General features: G+C 36.4%; 1 protein-coding gene across 1 annotated transcript in view; it reads right to left on the bottom strand.

Annotated features, from left to right (window-relative positions):
• LOC135078747 (protein Dok-7-like) overlaps positions 1 to 19,030 on the bottom strand; it is a 480,894-nt gene extending 461,864 nt beyond the window's left edge. The window contains exon 1 of the mRNA XM_063973305.1: positions 18,533 to 19,030. Within this exon, the coding sequence (XP_063829375.1) occupies positions 18,533 to 18,964 (432 nt within the window). The 5' untranslated portion in view covers positions 18,965 to 19,030. The remainder of the gene's footprint in view (positions 1 to 18,532) is intronic.
• Positions 19,031 to 19,635: the final 605 nt, after the last annotated feature.

Below are 19,635 nucleotides of genomic sequence, written 5' to 3'. Positions count from 1 at the left end.
ATTATAAATACGCAGCTTTACTAAACCTACAATTGACTGGTTATTGTTGAATCAACGTTTTCCAAATGGCGATTTTCCATCGTCAATGGGTAGCGGTTCTGGCGACAGATTGGTGCAATGGTGTCATGGAGCACCTGGTTTTGTCACCCTTCAACGGCCAAGTCACACAACATTAACTATAATAATAAAGAAATCGCACTAAGGAACCATAGACTTGGCACGACTTTGTCTAGATTTCATTACTTTTTAGAGATAAACAAGCAGCTCCATCGAGACTTGGCTAGTTTTTTACAGAATGTTTTTGGTGGGATTTACATTGTCTTCGTAGTAACAATAAGAGGTTCCGGTTTAGATGGCTTGTGTCGCATTTGCGGACAAGTGCCGAGAGTTGGAGTCTTAGTTTTAGCATAAACATAACTAACTACACTAACTAACCAAGAAATTGTTTTGATACTTCTTTGTTTGGGCTCATCTCCTTTAAAATAACATTCCGTCGTCTATACAAAATCAAAATGAATTGCTTCGCGTTAGTCTTGCTTTCTTGAAACTTGATATCGATTGGGCCAATTTAGCTGATTTTGTTTTCAAAATGTTTTCTGTAGTACAGGAATTGATTAAACAATGAGAAAACGATTTGGTATAAAAGAAAAAATAGAGCGATACGAAGTTTAACAGGTCAGCTAGTAGCAAATTAAAAGACCATCATTAAATGGGAGCACTTAGAAAAACAGAAAAGAACTACATATTTTATTGCCAAATCCCACTAAACTTTTTAAATTCCTCATTCACCAAATTACGGAATTAAATGCAAACAAAACACGAGAATACACAATGCATTTGTAAATTTTTAATAAACCCCGTCAGCGATCTAAGCTCGCCGCAGTCTCTTGATATGTTAATTCCTACTGAATAAATAATTCATTTGTTAAGCCATATCACTATGCGACATTGTTTCAGATGTGCCCAGCTAATTGCTAGCTTATTTGTACAGGACTAAAGTCGGTTTTAGGAAGGGAAATGTTGGTGAAAGAAGTGATTTATATATGTCCGCATGATTCGGTAGGAAACGCAGCGCTTCGTATTGTTATTCTAATTGGAATTATCTTGAGACTGTTTGCTTCACTCTCTTGGTAAATAATGTATGCGACGCGTATCTGAGGCTTGGAACTTTGAGATAGGGACAAGTGCCACTTCTAAAACAATTAAAGATGTTTAATCATTTAAATACATTGTTACACGAATTGCTGGAAAGAGAACGCAGACTCTGAACAATGCCCTCTGATTTTGTACAAGCAAACTGGAAATAAAATTGTGACTTTTTACCTGACCTACATTTTATATTCCTATGCTAGCTTTACGACATTCGCTATCACAATGCTTTAACATATGGGAATTTAATCAATTATTAGTGTATGTCCAACATACAACCAAATTAATGGGCAATTAGGATATATAACTCTCTTCATAGTCAAAATCTTTCAGCGCTCCTTTTGAGGAACAGTATGGTGTACAGGTTTCATCGTGAAATACTTAAAGCATATGACAAGGCAAACCTATGTAATGAACTCCATTAAACTCAAGGTACAATATTACAGTGCTACAAAGCAAACATTATTTAAATTGATTAGATTTAGAAGCGTACCCGAAGCAAGTTAATCGACCTACGACTCGCACGGACAGTGACGGAGCGATGCGATGCGGCGCCACTGCTCCACCGCTTGGTCGCTAACTTAAAGCTCTATTTAAGCTCTAATCTTGGGTGGCGAAAATGTACGAAAGCATTTGTTTTAGTCGTTGTCCTAGTTGGTAGAACAAACTCTGAATAGTGTGGTGAGCAATACCTACCGAGTATTAGTAATGTTAAGCATGTTCATGAAGTATTTAACCAGCTTCGAAAAAAAGTCATTGGTTTTCAACCGTGTCTTCACAGCATTAAGTTCATGTGGGCTCCAGGCCAGCAGAGCCTGGTTGTGGGTTAACTTATGTTATCAAGTGTTTGTTCATTATCTAGCTGTTTTTGTGCCTACTCGTTCAAGCTCTCATCATAATCTACTCGTATAATCTTTACGTAGAGTAGAGCGGTGAACTAAGTACTGAGAGATAAAAACAGTTTCTGAATTTGGAAATGTATTTTTCTTATTTATAAAAGAAACACTGCTATCACAAAATAAATAAAAAGTACTTACAGTACCTTTGCAACAAAATCTGGAACACCACAGCAAGCCCCGTGAAAAATGCGCACTTTCAACAGAGGATTACCGCTAAACCGCGCTCGCGCGTGATCGCCGCGTCGCGTCGCTTCGTCACTGTCGCACGTGTGGACGTACGACAGTTTTTATTTTATTATTAGTACCCTTAACGGGAATTTAACCAATATAGCTTCCTGGGATTAACAGCCGTCAAAACAACCCTTCTGGCTAGTGGGATATGTAGGTCAATTCTTTTATTCTTTCATGCAGGAGTCTGCGGGTGTCTATGGGCGACGGTAATCACTTACCATCAGGTGATCCGTCTGCTCGTTTGTCACATAAAAAAAGGAGTGTAGAAAAGCGTCTCAGTTATTTTCTTATAAATTAGAAATGATAGTATGAGACCGACATAATTTTAAATAAACAAACTTGAAGCGACTCTATTCGCTAAGAAATTTTAATAACGACTGACATATGAGTATTTATAATGACTAGATGAGATCAACAGGGATATTTTGGGATCAAGACACACAGGTAGTTCATCAACTCATAGCCTAGTGAGTTCAAGTATTTTCAAAAGACTGATAAAAAATAGCCAAAAAGAAAATATTCAATCAAGTAGTTATCTCTAACATGATAAGAGAACATGATTGAAACTAAAACGTCATGTCCAACTAACCGTTTTCCTCTCCTCCATTCTGTCAACCACAAACGAATGGTTATTTTTCTACCTTTGTTACATCAATACCCCGGTTCCGAGACATCTTCGCTCACCCGACCATCCCTCATAAATGTTTCATAGAACGAACCGTCACACGTGGTCAGGGTCCCCCGGGGACATTTACGGGACCCTAACACACCTCCAAGGAAATTCAAACTATAAAATAAGGAAATAAGATTGAAAACGGCCTGCGGAACGAGCCAAAGGGTAGTCGTAAAAAGCCGTATCTACACATAGTATTTTATACCAGGTGGAAGTGTCGTAAATAAAATAAAACGCACTTTTCTTAACTTTTTAGCGGAGGACGACTTGTGGGCGCGAAATGTAATTCAATTGAAAAAGTAGTTTCTAACTTAAAACTCCTAAACGAGGAGTGGTTGGGATTTCTTTCAATCAAATTGGGTAAGATAGGAGATTATCCACAAAGGTGTAAGATAATTTTCAGTCCGACTCAGATCTTCAGGATAAAAATCTCCTATAAGTAACCAAATGAATAATAAGGCTGGATTGCACCATCTTACTTTAACTTTGACAAACGTCAAAAATCTGTCAAACTCCATACAAAATACACCGGTTATCGTTATAGTTACCTACTGTTAAAGTTTGGTGGTGCAACTCAGCCTAAGAATTGTGAAAGTTCTTTGGTTTCTTAAAAAGGGAGGAGAAAAAGTAGAATGAAGATCATGTAATGATTAGATCGTTATTGATATTATATCCTACTAATATTATAAATGCGAAAGTTTGGGTGTCTGGATGTCTGGATGTTTGTTACTCTTTCACGCATCAACTACTGAACGGATTTTGTTGAAACCTTACAGTATTATTGTTTGTAACCCAGATTAACATTTATAGGCTATAATTTATGCCGATCTGTGACACTAAATTTCACGCGGCAGAAGCCGCGGGCAAAAGCTAGTTTAAAATATGAATGAGTAGTCATAGATTCAAATCTTACAATGGGCAATTGATAGACTGGACAAGAAAGCTTTCTTATTTCGACTAATAAGACGTAAATATAGGAACAACAGCTGTTATTTTAAACTTTGTTACTTGTTTCAATAGTGTAATTAGTACTACCGTTATTTTCATAAATAAATAAATCAACGGCATTGTTTTCCTTCTCATTCTAAGCATAATTTTAAAATGTAGTACCTCTTTCAATAGCGATGGCTTCTGGCTTCAAATACAGGCCAAAACACCGTGAAATCTATTCCAAGAGGCGCCTTCACAAATTCTCGCATCCATCTGAACTGAGCGCGCCCTTATTTTAAATTGAAATGCCATTTGTAACGTTTTCCTATATTTTACAGCCGGGGGGACTAATAAATATTAATACTGCAAAAGCCAAGGCATTCTGAACGTTGTTGCATTGGAATAGAAACGATATGTCGCTGTATTTTGGTTGCACTACCGTTTGAACATCCTGTCTATGGAAAGATCAGAGAGATCAGCCAACCCATTACAATAATACTTAACATAATGTCCACTGGAGAAACATAATTATTGTGAATTTATTTTACTTCTATCTATGGTTAAGAAGGTAAAATAGTCCTCATTAAAGGATGTTTTAGAGTACCTAAGTAGCTATGTAATAATAGGGCATTAAAAGATTTTGTAAGAGCACTTACACTGATTTAAATTCAAATAATTTAGATGTCTCCTTATGGTTCAGTTCCATTTCCCCATTTTATTAAATAACAGTTTTTTCCCATTTCAGAAATCTATTTTTTTTAATATTTAATATTGATTTTATCAAAATGTAACACTGTTTCTATTCAGCATAAATTTCAAATTTGCTCACAAATTAACTGGCTGTTCTACTTGTGCTACGGATATAATGACTTTCCAAAACGCGGCCGCGTTGTGTTAATTTATTAATTTAATTATCTTGTCCGTTTTGCTGATTTGTATTTGCTCGCGGAACTCTGGATGAAACTCGTTCTAGCATGTCTCGCTACACTGTGGGTATGCAAAACACACCGCAAACCGCCAATGTATTAAATAAATTAAAACGGAGACATTTTGGCGGCCATCTTCTTTCCTGGGCTGGTTTTTCTATGGGTAGAGTCACAAACAGAAACTTTATTTAGGTTTATATTTGGATGATCAGGTGATCATCATCATTTCAGCCACAGGACGTCCACTGACGAACATAGGCCTCCCCCAATGATTTTCACAGCGCCCGGTTGATAGCGGCCTGCATCCAGCGCCTTCCTAATACCTCCATGAGGTTGTCAGTCCACCTTGGGGGTGGACTTCCCGCGCTCCGTTTTCCGGTAATAATTATTTGGTAATTTGAAAGGCTACAAAGTGGGCCTTGAAACTCCCTGTAGACTCGAAACAGTCTTACGGAATAAATATAGATTTGTACACGTCACTGTTTCTATTTCTATAAACAGACCAATCACAATTTCTATCTGTTATTAACTTTAGATTCCCAAGTGTCATTGTCACATAGGAACCTGAACCTCATTTATCCATAATGAAACATTTCATCCCACACGTTGAATTCTATTTAACCTTCGAAACTACTGGAGTTTGCTCACTCTAATTAATTGGACAACGTTTCTCCATCCTTTTTCTGCGGTATAAAGACATATTTTCAGGGGCACCTTAAAAATCGCTTTAGCCGGCTGCTGCGGGTGTTCAATGAGAAATTCCCGCCATTCCACCAGTACAGTCGGCTCAAAGTACCTACATCTTGTTACATTACGTAATCTTACACTTATTTCTGGAGATGAAAACACTGTCATTTCAGCCTCTCTTAGTCCAAAGTTAGATATAAACCTCCGTCAATAGGCCACGATGTTGATCTTAAAATCCTTACTTTCTTAGCTTGGTACAGAAAAAATACAATAATAATAAAAACCAATTTATAACATTTCCTGTTTACACTTTAAAATAACTACCTATTTATTATTCTCATTAAACTTACAGCGGCTTAGACTAACACAAATAAAGGGACAATAGTTACACATTCGTATTTTTCTTTACAATAACGTTTTCTTGAAAAGATTTTAAAGAAAGTTTCCCAACTTTTTGGTTAAAATACACCCACTTCGCGACAATGTGCTCCCAGAATACAAGCAATAACAAAAAGTGCCCATCAACTTCTCCGACTGTACGTCTCACAGACGTAGAAATACGTCGCTTCACGTCGCCCGGCGCCAGTCATAATCTATGGCGGAAAACTACTTCTAAGAGTCTTCCTACACCGCTTTGGAGAAAAATATTTTACCACTGAACTGAATAAAATATTTCGAAACTCCCGGGGAATCGGGAGAGCAAAACGGTGTGGTCTGAATGAGTCGGAAATTTAAAATTGGGTGTACAAAATACATATAATCGAGTTTTTGTTGATAACATTTTTTTACAATTGACAAGTGTGCTTACCATGAGTTTACGTTAGGTGTGCTCGCTAGCGAGTACGTCAAAAAAATCTATGAAGGTTTTATTTCTTGAAAGTAGCCGCTTGGGGCGCTGCGTAATATGTCCATACATTTAGGCTGAGTTACACCACTAAACTTTGACCAGAATTATAACGATAACCGGTGATTTTTGTATGAGTTTGACATATTTTTGACGTTTGTTACAGTCAAAGTAAGTTGGTGCAACCCAGCCTTAATGTCATTTTTTACGCAGTCGCTCGCGAGCACACCGGACGCAAACTCATGGTAAGCACACAGGTTTGAACAAAGAATACCTGAGGTATGTATAAACAAGTAATTGAATTAAGTGCTCTTGTATCCTTCCATCCTACAAAGATGAAAAAAAGATTTGTCTGTTATCTGGCCATCTTTGTAGTACAGGCGACAAAACATTAAGATAAACATTGTATCCCCCTATGTGGTTGTAAAAAATACGATGTTGCAACATCAAAGTAAACAGCCAATGTGCAAGCTTTTATTTTGAGGCTTGATTGACGCAATAGTGCATCAAATATTATTTTTATTAATATCAAACATTTTAACGTTCTTGAAAGAGTTAAAATGCCTTTTGTTTTAATTCTGCCTATTGTTTGTACCACACTCCCGTTAAGGACGAATTACCTGCTTTTTGTGCCTGAATTATTGAAATAATCCGTCGTCCCGAGCCAAGATAATGACCTTTCATAAATATTGCAAGAATTAAATTCGCACAAGAATTCGCAAAAGAAAAACGTTTATTGCATTTATTTCATACCATTATTTTTTCATAAACGCTCTCGTTTATTTTGTGCCTAGCGACAGATAGGCATTTGCAGTAAATTAATCGAAAACAGACTCAACTAGAATTTTGACGAGTTCTAACAGTTTGGTGATTGTACTCTTAATATAAGAAGGAGGCTTATTTTTATCTTAGTTCTCAGATGAAAATTACCCTCCTTCTGGTGCAGTCGGGTAAATATGTAACGAATCGTGATATTATTATGACCAGTTACCTATTTGACACCATAAATCTTTGAAATTGATTATTCAGTTATCTACATTTACTTAATGGAGCTAGTGGAGTTTCCTTTAAACACTTTGGACGCCATGCGGCTCACCGGTGAGCCTCGAATAATAAAACTGTTGTGTATCTAGTGTCTCGGCAGTCAAAGTCTTAAACACCAATCACCGCTGTAGAACTATTAATTGAAGAAGTAGCCCATCATAAAGATTTTAACTTATAAAACTTTCCCGGTCCTTTCTATCCCTTGACAGATACTTAAAGACACAGATAGCCCTCAGCCCTAATGAGTACAGCCGTTAATGAGCCAAGGGCGCTGGCACAAGCTAATTTAAAATCTTATCGCCCGATCCCCGTCTTGTTTTCATAGTATTTGTGTAGTTACACAAAACGCCTTTTTTTTTAAATATCAAAGCATTTCAGAATTTGCTAATTTTAAATCCCTGGTAGCTAATTAACTAAACCTAACTATGCGTTCTAAGATGAAAATAAAATAAAAATATGGTTCTATGTACAATACTGTTCACAGTTGTAAATTCGATGTCCGGGCGTCCTACACTCAAATAAAAAGTTAGTGGGAAAGATATTCCCTTTGTGTATTGTTGCGCTCTTCCAAGGTAAAATACTCTTCATAACTAGTCCAGTCATTATAGTAAGTTCACCTCGGAATTCGAGATACTCAGCTGTAAGTCTGTAAATACGTGTATATTGACACCCTAAAAGTTGTCTCAAAACCTACATATGGTAGGGTGTAAGCAACTATTAAAGGACATTGTCAGAAACCGCCTAAAAAACCGCCCAAAAACATTAACCCATCATAATTATTTTCTATTTTTTTTAATACATTAAGCACCCTTTCATTCTAATGGACACTTAAGCATTGAAAAATTAAATAAATAAGTCTTTTAACGTTTATTCTATAATACTATTACAACTTCCGGACGTTTTGGTGCGTGGCATGGTCTAAAACCTATCAAGTTCCATAATTTTTGCCGATAAAATCTGTACGAGGCATTACCGTACTTTATTGCTGGGAGTCCATGTATAGTGATGTTCCTGCGGCCATCATAGACAATAAAATATCGATTTTGAAAATAAAATAAATCGATTAAACTGCTTTGAAGACTAGATTTGCGTTAAAAGCTAAAAAGATATTGACAGTTTGACACTATTACAAGAAGATATCTAAAGTGTCCAACTGGTCGAAGGTCGTAAATAAAATAAAAATAATTAGGACCATAAACTGATATTCATGGTATCATAACTGTAAAAGTGTCAGAATCCGATGTTGAAATCCAATGCCAGTTGAAGTGTGAGAAACATATATATATTTTTTTTATGTGACAGGAGGCAAATGAGCAGACGGATCACCTGATATCAACCTAGTATAGTTGCCAGTCTCTCATAATCTATGCCAATGAGGGTTTTCGCGATTGAAAAATCCGCCAGATGGCAATACGTAGACGTGAGGTCCAAATGCTGCATGATTGGTTATTTTTGACATGACATTGACAGATATCCACCAATCATGCAGAATTTGGACCTCGCGTCTACGTATTGCCATCTCGCGGATTTTTCAATCGCGAAAACCCTCATTCATAGCACATGTATAATAATAGACCAAATGAACTTTTATAGATTGTGAAAGAGAAGATAAAGATTTTATTATTTTATTAAAATCTTGCCACGAGGTAGTTTTTCAGTAGAAACCAGGATTGGATAATCGCTACAGGCAAGTATCAGAACATTTTATAAATATTTTTAATCGATTATATCCATGTGAATCGTTTTAATAAATTGTCATTTTACTTTTTCAATTAAAACTTTTTCAATCCCTAGTCTTGTCAAACTGTCATAATGTCAACAAATTATAAATGTCACGTCAGTTGACTCAATTTCAGTCTTCTGTGCGTTTATTGTATTTTTATTTCAATGAAATAGTGCTAAAGGGTTAGTACTAAAACTGAAAGCCTTTTTTCAGAAAGAAAACCAATGTGGTGCCCTTATTATTCATGCTGTTTGAAAGTTACAAGTCAGTGATACAGAGTTGCCGACATTATAACTCCGTAGTGATACCATACCAAAGAAGAAGTTTTCCTAAACACTTGTGTTGTTTTTATATGTGATCGAATAAAAAGGATTAATTCTACTGCTCAAATGGAATAACTTATCCCAAGAGACCGAATATAAAAAAAACCTCTCCATAGAAATTATCACCATCACGAGGATGTGAATTTTTTTGAGAATTTGATATTGGTCCTGTAAGAAAAGTAGTTGTATTTCAGTAGTAGAATCAACCCTTCTTGTTTCATCAGCAAGAGTAACTATAAAAACGCCCTGTAGGTAGGTATTATTAAGCTGAAGAGTTTGTTTAGTGTCAAAGACTGTCACACAGTGTAACTTAAATTGGCATATTATGATAATGAACATAAAAACTTAAATAAATATTTATGTTAATATTTTTTCTATTTATTTATTTTCCCAAAGCTTCACAGTGACAGCTGAAACAGCAATACTGTTAACAAAACAGTAAAACTAAACTTGGAACAAACTGTTACAAATATGAGGGGTTTAATATTTTACAAATTAAAATAAAACCGCATGTTGCTTTACTTTCTCGTATAGGTAATAAATGTAATTAATGGCTAGATTATTAATGTTACTTTGTTACCCTCAATAGTGAGGAAATCTTATAAAATGGTAACCCTGATTTTTATTGTCATTCAAGTGCTCTTTCTTCGCATAGGCTTCTGTGTTTTGGCCAAGGGCCACACACATTGCGATAACATTATGCGACATTGATTTGACAGCAGCGGAGTGAAGTCTTGCGACTATGCAAAATGATACCCTGTAATCGTAGCGCATACAGACATAGACTGGGCGGGGCACATAGCTCGTAGAGCTGATGGCCGCTGGGGCAGGAAAGTTCTTGAGTGGCGACCACGAGCCGAAAGACGTAGCGTGGGCAGGCCTCCCACTAGGTGGACCGACGATCTGGTGAAGGTCGCGGGAGGTGCCTGTATGCGAGCGGTGCAGGATCGGTCTTCGTGGAAATCCTTGGGGGAGGCCTTTGTCCAGCAGTGGACGTCTTTTCGGCTGAAACGAACGAACGAACGATACGTATTACCACTATTTACCAGACATTACTATTTATTGCATACTCGCCGGATTACACGTAGGAGCACGCGCGTAACAGCTTCGGCCTTGCATTATTATAAGATCTTGTTCCGCCCTTTTACGAACTTCCTCCGTGAGGATATCCCCGCCGAATTCTATGATGAACCTATCAAAAGTCATATTCTGCAATGTCAACCCACCACAAGGTGGACCGACGACCTGATAAAGGTAGCGGGAAGGCGCTGGATGCAGGCCGCTACCAACCGTGCGATGTGGAAGTCATTGGGGGAGGCCTATGTTCAGTAGTGGACGTCCTGTGGCTGAAATGATGATGATGATGAAGAAATGAATGAAAATGACAAATCTTCGCACGTGTATAATACCGTGCCAAAGTAATCATATAATTTTGGCACCTTAATAACTATTGCCGTTTTTGTTGTAAAGATCATGCAGCGCTACTTGCGGATATTATTGGAAAGAAAACTATGTGGGCTCTAGATCTGAAGCCGCTTTAACGAACACGAAGTGCTCATACAATGCGGCGTATTTTCTTCCAGTCTTTAGTCAGGACTTTAGTCGAATTAAAACCCCGGTTGAACGTGATATAGCCGCACTAGAATACGATGCTTTTTTGCATAATCGCAAGACTTCGTTCCGGTGTCGACCGAATGTTATCATGATGTATGTGGCCCAGGGGTTACCGTAGCCGCTAAGGTTTGAAACTTCTTGCTTAAAATATTGTAGTCTTTGGCATAGACTACGATGGTAGTCATGGAGATAGGAGTTTGTTATCTCGTGTCAGATGTAAATGGTGAAAAGAAAACTCATGATTCGTGGTATTTTTATGTAATATGTAGGTATTTTATAAAAGTGGAACCCCGAGTGATCTCCAAAACCCATTCTATTATTATATACGATTCGGCTTCGATATCTATAATACAATAGGAGTTTATTTCATGTGTCAGATGACAAGGGTGGAAACAACCTACGATTCATGTTGTTTATTTACGTGCAATATGTGGGCATATTGTAAATGTGGAATGCCGAGTTGTATTTCTAAAACTTGTTCTATTATTTTATACTATTTGGCTGCGACTCGGCGTGACGACAATACAAAACATTTTTCGCGAATCGGTGTTCATACATTCACACAATACATTAGACGCCATGTTGTCATAAACGACATATTATAAAATCGCTGTGATTTAATATTCTTAATCATTAATTTTATGGCAAGTGTCCATCAGGAATCATTGTTCTTACACACAGAATCGTATTATTTCGCTTTCGGGTAGTAATATGTCAAAATTGTTGGTTCTTTAGGCGAACAATGTATGGAGAACGAACATTGTCCTTTCAAGGTCAACGGTCACAAAAATCGGTTTTTTGCGCTTTTTTTAGAAATATCTCATTTCCTATGGGTTTTTTGCTATTTGTATTTATTATCAATATTGTAGAATACTAAATTCTCTACAAATTTTGTTTAAAAACTTTTTTATACGGTGAACCGTTTTCGAGATAGAGGGCGGAGAGCGCGCGGTCACTGCATCACTTCAGGTCTACTTAAGCGGTTTAGATTTTTCATACAAAAGGATTTTTTCGCTAATTCCTGTGGGAATTTCGGGAATTCCTTGTTGTAACTAAGCTTTGAGTTTACTAAGGTACCTACATGCCAAATTTCAAGCGTCTAACTTCCGTTAAGCGTTTAGATTTTTCATACAAAAGGATTTTCCCGCTAATTCCTGTTCCCGTGGGAATAAGTATACTATAACCTGCCCAGGTGTATGAAGAATAATTGTACCAAGTTTCGTTAAAATCCGTCGAGTAGTTTTTGTTTCTTTAAGGAACATACAGACGGACAGAATTCTATACATGAAATATATTTTCAAAATAACTATCAGGGGGTGATTAGTGATCGATACTGATGCCAAAAATGCAATCAGTAAAATTTTTGTCTGTCTGTCTGTCCGTCTGTATGTTCCTTATAGAAACAAAAACTACTCGACGGATTTTAACGAAACTTGGTACAATTATTCTTCATACACCTGGGCAGGTTATAGTTTACTTAGGAATTCCCACGGGAACAGGAATTAGCGGGAAAATCCTTTTGTATGAAAAATCTAAACGCTTAACGGAAGTTAGACGCTTGAAATTTGGCATGTAGGTACCTTAGTAAACTTAAAGCTTATTTACAACAAGTAATTACCGAAATTCCCACGGGAATTAGCGGGAAAATCCTTTTGTATGAAAAACCTAAACCGCTTAAGTTGACCTGAAGTGATGCAGTGACCGCGCGCTCTCCGCCCTCTATCTCGAAAACGGTTCACCGTATAAAAAAATTTTTTAAACAAAATTTGTAGAGAATTTAGTATTCTACAATATTGATAATAAATACAAATAGCAAAAAACCCATAGGAAATGAGATATTTCCAAAAAAAGCGCAAAAAACCGATTTTTGTGACCTTTGACCTTAAAATTTAATAGTTGCTTACACCCTACCATATGTAGGTTTTGAGACAACTTTTAGGGTGTCAATATACAAGTATTTACAGACTTACAGCTGGGTATCTCGAATTCCGAGATTCTTACCTAATTTAAGCTTAAATGACTGGACTAAACCTACTTCTTGCTGCTAATCCGAGTCGTTATTCTAAATTATGATGTAAGTATGTTGCACTAGAAACAAAATCTGGGTTATTTATGACTGATGAAACTTTGGCAGGAAATCATTACCCTAAATCAGGTTATAGGTATATCCTATATCAGGTTTCAGGTTATACTATGTGAGACTACTTCTCTAGCTACTAAGTGAGGCGTCCTCTCATAGTAAAAAAAAATGTCGAAATAAATATTTCCCATACAAACCATACTTTCTACATAATGATATCATCACGCGGTCTATTTTGGATAAAGTTTAATTTCAGCCCGTCTTTTAGCGAGTAATAAGGTCAAGTTTTTGATAGAACAAGCAGATGAAACACAGGCATAGCCCCGGTACTAATAACTACTGTTAACCCTCCGTGTACGAGGTGACTAAAAGTTACGTCCCGTACCAGGTGGGGTATGACATACCCCAATATACAAAGTGATAAAACTTTCATTAACAATTTTTTTAGGTGGTATTTAATATTTAATATTGATTATTTACGTATGCTAATTACGTGTAAGAAAAGCTCTGAGCTGAAAATATGTATTATAACATTTTTGTCATAAAAAAACAAAAAGACACAATTTCCGTTGTTCTTGTAATTTAGGAATCAGTTTCTTATGTATAATTTTTAATTAGTGCCTTTAATTATGATAACCGTTTTTATTTAACAAAGTACAAGATATTTACTTATAATTTAAAAGTAAATTAAAAACTGTAAGGGTATAAATTTATTTTGATCATCGTATTTTAATTTACCCCATTTCTGATGAAAAAAAATGAGTATGCTCAATGTATAAAATGAGAGCGTAACAATTTTATTTATTTATAAAATATGTTATTCCATTTCAGCAGCCCATAAATATATCCCATAAGTGTATGTTCACATACATCTTCGGATCTCAGTACTAAACTTCCAGATTCGAACTAAAAGTCATCTCATTTGACTAAAAGTGCTTGAAATTTTCAGATTCCGTGAAAATCTCGAAAAATATTATTTGTATTTAATTTTATTCAATTAACAAAGCTAAAAATATATAAATTACACCAAAATTGTAAGATATTTTTTTAAACTTTTTAACAACGTCCCGTACCAGGTGGGGTGTGTGACACCCACACGCACTTTAAAGGCATGTAACTCAGTTGGTAGTCACTGCTGAACTGATTTTGCAACGCTGATCGAAGCAGCAGCGCCATAATTCCAGCTACTGAGAATTTCAAATTAAGCACTTGCAAATTTTTAAAATTATGACGATTTTTAAAGGACTGGGGTGTGTCACACCCCACCTCGTACAGCGAGGGTTAATGACCCCAAAGGCGCTGGATCGGGGCTAATTGCCCTGATGGTATCGCACGCAATCTAACCCGTTATCATGCTAGGTGTGGGGCTACGGGAAAGAATGGAAGTTTCACTATGGATGTACAACCTGAAATGCTAGCCAAAAACACCGCTATGAAACTAAGAAAATATTGCGTTTTCTTTAACGAAAATTGTAGTTAAAATTAAAACTACCTTACGACGATATGCCACATCCTATTTTGGTATAGAAAATAAATATCTGTGCATCAATCTGCTAAAATCAGATCTATGCTTCAGTTAAAATAGTTTGACAAAATTTTGACGTTTGTTAAAGTTAAATTAAGATGGTCCAACTCAGCTTAAGACTCGAAGTAACATTTTGCACTTTGTAGGATAACCATACTAATAAGATCCAATTCATTAAAAAAAATGTGAAGTTGAAAGAAATCTAGTCATATAAAGTAGGTATTATGCGTAAACACACCGAGCTCCTCGTAACTTACATATGTCACAAAAACTGTCCCACTCACGAGCACAAACCGTTTAATCAAGTAGCAAATCTCAAAAAACCGGGCGTTAAACAAACATGCTCTAAAAAGTGCGCGGTCGAGACGTCCAACGTTTTTATCTCGGACACTTTTTGTCCTGCACAAAGCGCCCTGACTTATGGCCCCACATTTGCTAAGCTGGGGACAAATGCCCCCATCTCGGACATCATCGGACGCTGTCCGAGACATGAATCAGGGGCACATGACCCCAATAAACAATGGGCGCTGACAAATTGCTGACGATTTTGCTGTTCAGGTGTATTGGTTGTTACGTTGATAGGTTCTTTGATGCTACCGTTTTCTTTATGTTTTATATGAAGTGTTTTGTTATGAACGATTTATGGCATACTTTTCTCAATCGATCATTATCTTGATAATAGTTTTATTGGCCATATACGAGTAAATATAAAGGCTGTACTTTCAAGTAATGTTTCACGCATATTGCGAAACATTAGTTTAAGGATATATTAGAACATTTGAATCCAGCTGCCATTTATGTCATCGTTACGAAAAATAATGTTCACTTCAATGCTTTGATGTTAACTTGATAACAATGCGTTGATAACTTCGCGTACGATTTTTTTATTACGAATGCGTAACAGTAAATACAGCTTTTTATTTAACTCACTTCCAATATCTGTGGTTGGTTATTAGACCTTTAACGATAATAATATACTTCTTATTTAACTGAAGTTTATACAAACATGCTGTAATACCATGAGCACTTACACTCATGGTAGAGCCATCAACAGTAATCGGCAGCCCACGGGCGACTGTAGTAAATAACTCGGCATACGTGAGTCCTTGCCCCGCCGAATGCTTGGGTATTACTTTGATGTGGCGTAGTGATGTGCCGTTTTTAATTTGGGCTTCGATGACTGCACGTTTATGGCACGTTAAAATCACATTATTTCGCCTAGTGAGTAAATTCCACGAACTCACTGTTTACAGCGATTAAATTAATAGCTTTATCAGATGCAGATTACCCAGAAAATGTATCTGCAATGTGAGTCACGTTAAAGTGTACATATGAAAATAGATGAAACTAGACCTATTTTTATCGACAAAAAAGAGGTCAAAAATTTTTTGAGATTTTTTTAAAAAAAATTATAGAATTTTTTTTCTTCCAATTACTTATTGTAAAGAAAACGTAATAACTTTTATACCAAGCGGTATATCCTGATAAAATAAAAACAGTAATAATGCTAAATAACAGGCGATACTAAAAAAAATACATAAAATACACAAAAAAGGCCAAGAAATAATAAAAAATGATACTCTTTGAAAAAAATCTGTTTTAAATTCGTGTTTTTTTGGTTATTTGATAAATTTCTCCAAAAAATGCCCCTATAACCTGTGGTTTTTATTACTTTGTATTATTCTCTATCGTATTACCTTCGTAAAACCAAAAATCGCATGTCTCTATCCCTATCACAACATTTGCTATGATCGTTTGAACAAAGGCCTGCCACAACATTATTCTCCGCTACAGGTAGAGACAATTTTAATTTTAACTAATATGCTTATTTTACTTCGAAATCTTTGGTTTTTATTTGAAATCTAACTTGTCTTTATCAAAATTACAAATCTAGAGCCATTTTCAGTTTCGTTGTTAACGAAGCGTTGAATGGCGCGCCCGGAGAGGCTTAGTTCAAACGATCATAGCAAATGTTGTGATAGGGATAGAGACATGCGATTTTTGGTTTTACAAAGATAATACGATAGAGAATAATACAAAGTAATAAAAACCACCTATTATAGGGGCATTTTTTGAGAAATTTATCAAATAACCAAAAAAATACGAATTTTTAAGCAGATTTTTTTCAAAAAGTATCATTTTTTATTATTTGTTGGCACATTCTGAGTATTTTATGTATTTTTTTAGTATCGCCTGTTATTTAGCATTATTACTGTTTTTATTTTATCAGGATATACCTCTTAGTTTAAAAGTTATTACGTTTTCTTTACGAGAAGTAATTGGAAGAAAAAAAAAACTATAAAAAAATAAAAAAAAATCTCAAAAATTTTTTGAACTCTTTTTTTGTCGATAAAAATAGGTCTAGTTTCACATATTTTCATATGTACACTTTAACGTGACTCACACTGTATTTACCCTGCAGTAACAGTGCAAGGTAATGTGATCACAATTTAAATATTTCATAATAGCTGTAACTGAAAAAATCTTTTAAATTCAGTTTTTCGATTAAATGTTAAGTAAAATTAAGTTTGCTTCGAAATCAATAAAGATTTAGTCAAATAAAGCTTCCTACTGTCTAATTTATAATGAAAAATACGCCAATTGGTCTGGAATATCAACTATCCAATCCAAAGGCCGCTCAAGGTCAGACTTGATTACTTTGGATGCCTTTGTCCAATTCACAGTTATTTTACATCCATTTCATCGACAATTCCATCGAATCGTGCCCATCCCTACTCCTAGAGGTGGAAAGCCCTTAGCCCAGTTGCAGCGCTCTCGTCACGCTCTCGTCTCAGCTCCTGATACTTTTGTGCCGCTATTGCTTCCTTCCCAGGTGAAGTAGAAAGAGGTAGAGGTAGTAATTAACGGAGGTAATGAGTTGCGCAATGCAGGGCTTGGCCGATGACCTACGCCGATACGGAATTTGTAAAGCGCTGGCTTGTAAAATGTTACGTTCAGTGGAGTCTAGTTTTGAAAATCACATATACCTCTATGAGATAGCAATGTAACATTCTGAACATCTTGTAACTACTACCCTTTATTGTTGGAACTTCTGTATCATTGCGAAGTGAATAAATGAATATGAATATGAAATGTAGAAAAATAACACATTTCTAGATGTCAAGCATTTCGGCGTTGATATTTTTTATTAAAAATATCTGTTGCTTAAACGAATTTTAATCAGATTTTTAAAATTGCGCAATACCTATTATAAAGTAACTGATTCTCTGAATTCTATCGTCTAATGGAATTGAATTATAAAATAACATAAATTTACTCCTAAATCTCCTGAATTCTTGTTAATATTCATCAAGAATTTCATCTAGAATGCCTAATTTAGACAATTTCGTGAATTAATTTAATCGTCATCATTTAGGCAATTACATGAATTAATTAACTAATTTCAGCACAAATCAAATTATAATCAGACGACACGACAGAACATGTTCTCAATATTTTAATATTTAATCCTAGCCCAGCAGTGTTGCCAAATTCAAATATTTAATCCGAACCGGTGTTGCCAGCGTCGTACATCTTACTCGAGCCCTGAATAATTCCGACAATAGCGCTGTAGGCGAGAGATAATAGTAAATCACCTTAATACATACTACACGTGAGTGTTTTGAGATGAAAACTACGAGTGTATGGCGTTATAAAAGCTCAGATGGAAGTTTTGAAACAAAAAACATCCGTTGGTTTTAATCATAGTTTTAGAAATTGCAAGAACTGATTACTATTTTTACTGCAATAAATTCTAAACCATTTTAATATGTCTTTGAATAACGATAAAAACTGCACACGCCACTTAGTTTTTATGTAAAGTATCATATCAATTGTATAGTATGACATTTAAAATTAGGTTAAAATCAGTAAAAATAACTTACCCGCTTGCTGTCTCGAAACTTGAGCCAGCCGCTGATGACGCTGTTGTCCACCTCGCAGCCTTCTTCAAACTCCTCCTCCCCCCTTCTAGACGGCAGTGGAGACCCCCCCGGGCTGTCCAGCATCTCCCTTCTCCGCATAACAGGAGTGCACTGCTGGGACAACCTCCCTTCATTGACGGCATCGCTCCGTCTGCCAAGCACCGGCGTAGTGTTAGCAGACACCCCACCCAGCAGCCCACGCCTCCCCAAAAACGGACTCCCTTCCCACATCGGTCTCTTCAGAGGACTCCCTTTGCATTCAGAGTGCACGCACACAGCGTCGAAATTCGCCAGTTCCACCGACACCCTCGTCTGCAAACCACTCGGGTGCGTCGTCAAGATCGTCTGCTTCGCGATGCAGCCGTGCCGGTACACCTCCTCGCGTCTCTCCATCTTGCTCGTCCATTAATTGGGCCCAAAAAAGGGGAGCCTCCACAACATCCCCATCTCCTCAAGGTATCGCCTCATCTGCAAAGACGAATAATAATTCCATTAACGAAAATAGCACGATTTAATTGCACAATTAGAGGCGCGTTCCGAATCGTATATTAGTTTAAATCGCTCCAACTCCAACCTTTTGTGCGAGGGCCCACCAAATTGACTGTTTTAGATTTTAAACAGGCCTCTATTATAATAATTCGGAAGGGTCATAGATCGTCGGTCATTTGTAAAAGGGGGCTCCTAATCTTCGGAATAGTCGAATGAAAAAGGAATTTCGAGTGGAGAACGTTCTTTAATGAAGTTAGGAAGTGTTCATAACTCTTGACGTTGATCATTTATTACTCGTCTTATGAACATTAATGACTTGATGAATTATTCAACATTTCGGTTGCCTGCCTTTTAAGGTCTTGTTAATGCTTGTGGTTTCATGCCTAACCTACATTTAATAGGCAATAAATTGAATGAGCGAGTTAATTTAGTTGGATGCAGTTGAAGTACCTAATTGACTGAATGTAGGTTACTTTAAGCTACTATTCTCTTTCAATGCACCATCTAGTTCATCTTTCTTTCTTAGATAAATCAAAATCTCATAACCCAAGCGGACAAAATCTAATAATAAAAAG

The sequence above is a fragment of the Ostrinia nubilalis genome, chromosome 15 (genome assembly GCF_963855985.1).
Source record: "Ostrinia nubilalis chromosome 15, ilOstNubi1.1, whole genome shotgun sequence".
In the NCBI taxonomy this organism is placed as follows: Eukaryota; Metazoa; Arthropoda; class Insecta; order Lepidoptera; family Crambidae; genus Ostrinia; species Ostrinia nubilalis.
This window is presented reverse-complemented; position numbering and strand designations above follow the sequence as displayed.